Source organism: Acanthisitta chloris, unplaced genomic scaffold, assembly GCF_000695815.1.
Source record: "Acanthisitta chloris isolate BGI_N310 unplaced genomic scaffold, ASM69581v1 scaffold9405, whole genome shotgun sequence".
In the NCBI taxonomy this organism is placed as follows: domain Eukaryota; kingdom Metazoa; phylum Chordata; class Aves; order Passeriformes; family Acanthisittidae; genus Acanthisitta; species Acanthisitta chloris.
Genome location: NW_008672058.1, coordinates 1 through 5,428, shown reverse-complemented (window position 1 = coordinate 5,428; position 5,428 = coordinate 1). Strand labels below are relative to the sequence as shown.

General features: G+C 50.6%; 1 protein-coding gene across 1 annotated transcript; it reads right to left on the bottom strand.

Annotated features, from left to right (window-relative positions):
* Nucleotides 1-2,377: 2,377 nt before the first annotated feature.
* NAT9 (N-acetyltransferase 9 (GCN5-related, putative)) lies at nucleotides 2,378-5,290 on the bottom strand. Its single transcript, XM_009074366.1, has 6 exons — nucleotides 5,214-5,290; nucleotides 4,160-4,269; nucleotides 3,117-3,251; nucleotides 2,850-2,909; nucleotides 2,615-2,709; nucleotides 2,378-2,524 (listed from the first exon to the last, which is right to left on the bottom strand). The coding sequence occupies exons 1-6, from the start codon at nucleotides 5,288-5,290 to the stop codon at nucleotides 2,378-2,380; spliced, it is 624 nt and encodes a 207-aa protein (XP_009072614.1).
* Nucleotides 5,291-5,428: the final 138 nt, after the last annotated feature.

Here is a 5,428-nt window from a genome sequence, read left to right as displayed (position 1 = left end):
GTTTTAATCTCCAAACCCCCAGACAAGCTCCTCCAGCTGAGCAGGCAAGTGGTCACACAAGTCAGCACCTCAAATGACAACCAAGTGACAAAGTGCCACCACATTTCTGGGGAACGTGCAGGCTGTCACTTCTTCCCAGAATCTGGGGGAGCCAATTGCAATCAACCTCATCTTCCAAAGTCGTGTCCTCTGAACATAGGTGAGCCCCAGTCTTCTCCCTTCCCACTCTCACCCCTTTGGGGCAAGTAGGACATCCCTGCCTGGGGTGGGTGTGATGCCACAGGCTGGGGCTGCCCATATGGGGCAGGAGTGGGAGCACCCAGCAGGTCCCAGGAGCATCTTTTGCCTCTTAGCCTGGTCGGAGCAGCCAGGGACTGGTTCCCTGTGGGAGCCTTGCTGGGACTCCCCCAGCCTGGGGGAGGGCTGAGCTGCAGGACAGACCCAACTTTGTTTGGGGTTGCCAGGCAAAGGCTTTCCCAGCCGCCCGTGGAGGCAGAGGAGTGCCGGCGTTGCCGGGGGACCGGGAATGCCAAGTGGGGTTCTCGCTGGCTCCGGAGCAACCGGCTGGGCATGGGGAGCTGTGACAGGATTTCACTGTGCCCCTTTTTCCCTGGCAGCAGAGGTGAAAAGAAATTATTTTTTCCCACCTTGGTCAGTTTTTTAGGCTAGCAAATCCTACCCCAGCTACATCTCTCCTGCCAGTTTGGCCTTGCTCCTTTGGCAGAAGGATGAAATGCTCCACAGAAGGAGAACAGAGCCAGAAGGTTCACTCAGCAGGTTCTGCAAATCTTGTTCTGGAGGACAGAATCCATTTCTGCCTGCAGCAGGTGATGAAGAGCACGAGGATTAGTAGCCCTTGTCATGGTAATCCCAGCGGGAAGCAGAGCTGCTCTTCACTTTATTACCACACAAAGCTTTCGCTACAACTAAATCCACACTAAATACTTGTTTAAAATATCACGATGCACTGTTCCCACGCTTGGCTTTAATATTAGTCACAGGAATCATGTATTTAAATTAACTAAAATTGGAAAACTAATACCCCCAGGCCCTAAAAATACAGGCACAGCACCACTAAAAATTCCACAGACTGCCAGTCTCCAATGAAAATATCCCTGGGCAAATCTAAAAGTTATTACCTGATCCTGCGTCATTGGAACAGATAATTTCTGGTTGAGGATTAGCCATTATGACTGCTATTACAGTGGGGAAACACACAGGAGAGTCAGTTATCCTCCTTACCTTCTGTCCTCTCCTCTTAGCAAGCTTCCCTGCTGAGGAGAGTGTGTGGAGGGCAGGAGAGGTCAGGCTGAAGAACTGCACAGGAAAGTCTGTCCAGTGGGAGTCAGGCAAGTGCCTCTTCTTCATCCACAGATCTCAGATCTACCACAGTGGAAACCAGCTAACACCTGCCCTAAATATATCTGCCCCCCAGGAAGAGATATTTTCATCCCCAATTCATCTTAGTGGAGAACAGCAAACAGAACCTCCAGGCTCAGCAGAACGAGTCCTGAGCTCCTGGGAGAAGGGGATTGCTATTCTGTCTCCTTTCAGTGTGCTCTCCTCTTCCTCCTCCCTGCTTTGATGAAAGCAGATGGAGAAAATTAAGTGCAGTATCCCTTCACTGCTGGCTTGAGGTTTCCAGATCTGGAGCACAGCCCTGAAGCTCCTCTGGGAGAGCTTTGTCTCAGCAGACTCCTGCACCTCCCTGTTACACTGCTGTCATGATGGGGCTCAGCTCTAGTCCCAGTCAGCCAGTATCAGTAATTTTCATCACGTGAACTTGCCCTTTGGTTGTGCTCACCCACACCTGGGCCTCTCACTGCCAGGACCCAACAGTGTCCCCCCAAAACCCACCACAGCCCAGAAATTGGGTTCAAAATGTCTCTGCTGTCCTTTACAACTTTAGCCACTCTCTCAGCAGCCAAAGCAAGCAGCCAAGCCCCACATTGTGCTCAGACACCTCAGAGCTTTGCCATTTTTCTTTATTCCAAAGAAAACAGACTGAGCTGCCAGAATATGAGGCCTCATCATGGAACTGATGAACCCTGCTCTAAGGGCAGGGGGGGAAGTTTCTGCTTGTCCAGAAACTGGTGGCACCAGGAATCAACTGCTGATGATTTTAGGCTCTGCTGGAACAGCATGTTAAGGTTATAGTAATTCCTAGCCAAACCTGTGAATAAGTGGCTGTTCTCTGGGTCCAAATTTCAGGCAGTAATCCTGGTTGGCACAGCAAGGGGCAAAGTTGACAGGATGACAAAGGAGACAGATAAACACAGTCAAATGCAGTGTTGTCTCACTGGTGTCCTCCACACCCAGACTTTGCAACAGTGTCCAACTCCTCCCTGGAAATGTGGTCGGTGTCTGGATGTGTCTGTCAGGTCTCCAGCACCTCAGCTGGCTGCTTCAGGTCAGTGTAGCTCTTCTCCTCCACGTGGTTTGTCTGTTCCAGGAGCCATCGTCTCTCCTGGTCATTGACATCCAGCCTCAGTGTCACCTCTTGGAAAACACTGTTCACAGCAACCTGCATCACACAGAGCAAAAGCAGCTCAATGCCAGTCACAGGGCAAATGCTGCTCATGTTCTCTGGGCAGAAGATGGGCTGTTACTGCACCTCCTGAAAATGAAGCTTTTTGAACATGCAGATACTGACTTCATTTTCCTGACCAATCTTAGCCTCAAATTTGGTGATCCCCAAGTTTCTCACTCCTGCAAAAGAAATCAGAGAGAGAAGCATTTTATTACCTGCTCAGGTGCCACATGTATGAAAGCACAGGAGTCCAATTTTTGGGGCAGATGCATTCCTTGCCCAACCACACTCCCGTTCCTGTGCACTGAGCCACCCTTACCATAGGACATCATCAGCAGAGTTGCCTCCTTGCCAAACCCTCTGCCTCGGTAGCTGGGCTCTGAAAGAGACAGCCACAGGATCAGCATCCAGTTGTGGGAGACAAACCAGCCACAGCAGACACTTTTCAGAAGGGACTGTAACCTGGACCAGCAAAGGTCTGACCAGGGCTGACCAGCCACAGTAAAGCAATGAGAATAAAAGCTGCTGTACATAACACCTGTCTGCAGCTGGTGACAAAGGGCCAAGCTATGAAGCAGAACTTGACCTGCAATCATGATTTCAATCTCGCCCAAAGTTGGATCCTCAGTGTCGGTGAGGAAGAGATTCACGTCTCCCACCATGCACTCCTCATCCTCCTGCCCAGACCACTGTGCTGTGTCCAGCACAATGAAGGTGCACTCTGGGGGAACAAGAACATGGCAGCATTTTCAGGGAATGCTGAGAAATATTCCCAAATTGCTGAAGAATGAAATTAAAGGCATGTAATGGACAGAGGAACAACAATTTTCACTTGTTAACAGCAAGGAAGAGCTAATCATTGGGCTTCCCACACCAAGCGTGCTTGCTCCCACCCATAGAAATGTGAGGAATATTTGGAAAAACCCTTTGTGAGGGTGACACAGACACCAAGAGGCTGTTTAAGGAGCATGAAAACTTCCATCCCATGTCTGAGGTTTTCCTGCCTTGTCTCATTCAGCAGCAAGTTTGGGCAAAGAGTTGTTTGGTGTACAAGAGGCTGAGAGGTGATTCACCTCATCCATGTTCTTGCTGCTTTGAGTAAGGCCTTTAATGCCACCTAAGACAAATGCTCCAGACTGAGATCTTTGCCAGCCTCAATAATTTCCAGCTCACTGTATTTCTACCAGTCTTTTATGGGCAGTGATTCATTACCAATAGGAGAGTCAGGGAACCAATTCAGTCAACACACCTCAACCAAGTGATTGTAAAATCATTCAGTTTCTCAAGGAAAAATACAACTCCCTTCCAGCTTTTTACAATGATCAGACCTGGGGAGTGTTGGCTGTGCAGGAACAGCTCAGCACATAATGCTGTGGGAAGTGAATCACTGTCATCTCTGAAAAATTGCATGAAAAGGACATCACAGCCCCATTCTCCATTTCCCTGAGCACATACTGCCTATAAACAGAAAGCCAGTTCAAAACTGCTGTTGTAGGTCTCCCATCCCCCCTGGTTCAGAGAAGGAGGTTCACTCAAGGAGCACTCCCAGCTCACTCTGGGTCCCTTCCAGGACAGAAGAGACCTGCTCACCACTCCCACCCTCCCCTGGAAAGCATTCCAGGTGCTCACTGTCGGTGTCGTCCCTCCAGCTGCGCTGCATCTCGTACTCCTGCTCCAGGCTCAGGGGCTCCGAGGCCGTCAGGCGCTGCAGCTCCTCCGACTGCATCCACTCGTGGTACCTGACAGCACACCCAGACCCACATCACTGCCCAAGCTGCAGCATCACGTGGATTTACAGGCACCCTAAGAATCAGGTGTCACAAACCAGCTCTGGAATCACCTGCATGGCTTTTGTGGCAACTTGGAAGTATCTACAAGCCTCTCTCCACTACCTAACATGGGAATCAGTACTCTCTGTGGAAATCTAGCAAGTTTGTCCTGTGGCTTTGTCTGGAGTGCCCAAGGCAAACCTGATGTTTTTAAGAGTACTGAGCATTGAGTTCTCACAGAATCACTGAATATTCAGAGTTGGAAAGGACTCACAAGGATCATCGAGTCCAACAGAACAGAATGTCCCTGAGAAACACCATGTGCCTCAGAGCATTGTCCAAATGCTCCTTAGTGCTGTGACCAGTGCCCTGGGGAGCTGTTCTGGTGCCCAACCACCCTCTGGGGGAAGAAACTTTTTCTAATATCAAACCTAAACCTCCTCTGACACAACTTCAGGCCATTCCCTCTGGTACTGGTGAACTTGAGTTCTGGTGAACGAGTGAGTTCTGTTCTCATGAGTGAGACTTCAGCACCTCCTGGACACTGACAAACCCACTACTCCTGGTATCTTTGTGCTGAGGCTGCAGGTGCCCAAGCCAGAATTTTACAGACTCCCTACATGCTTCCTACTAAGTCATCCAACATCCATCTGGCTTTACACACTGAAGTTTTGCTCTTGCACTGTCACTAGGGAAAGGCATCAACGAACAAGAGAACTGCTGCAGCTCGCTCACAGCCAGGTATGTCCCTTTCCATGGGTACACAGGTGAAGTTCTCCCTGTCAGCAGACCTGGCACAGGGCACAGTCCTGCCAGGAATGGAGCTGCCAGGCATGGAGGGCACACTCACTGCACTCCCTTTAAAGAGAGAAGTGAAACCAAACCATGCAGGAGTGCCCGAGGAGGACACGTACCGGGGCACATGTGCAGCAGTGTACGGCACCAGGGTCACCTTCTTCCCTTGCAGCACAGTGTTCTGGTTAATCTTCATGGCCTCTGCACTGAGAGCGAGACCCAACACCACACTACTCCGTGTCTGCAGCGAGGCCAAGGGACGGGGCCGTGTCACCTGGAGCCTTTTGGGAGCGAGCGGTGGCTCTCACCGCGCCGACAGGACTCCAGACACACC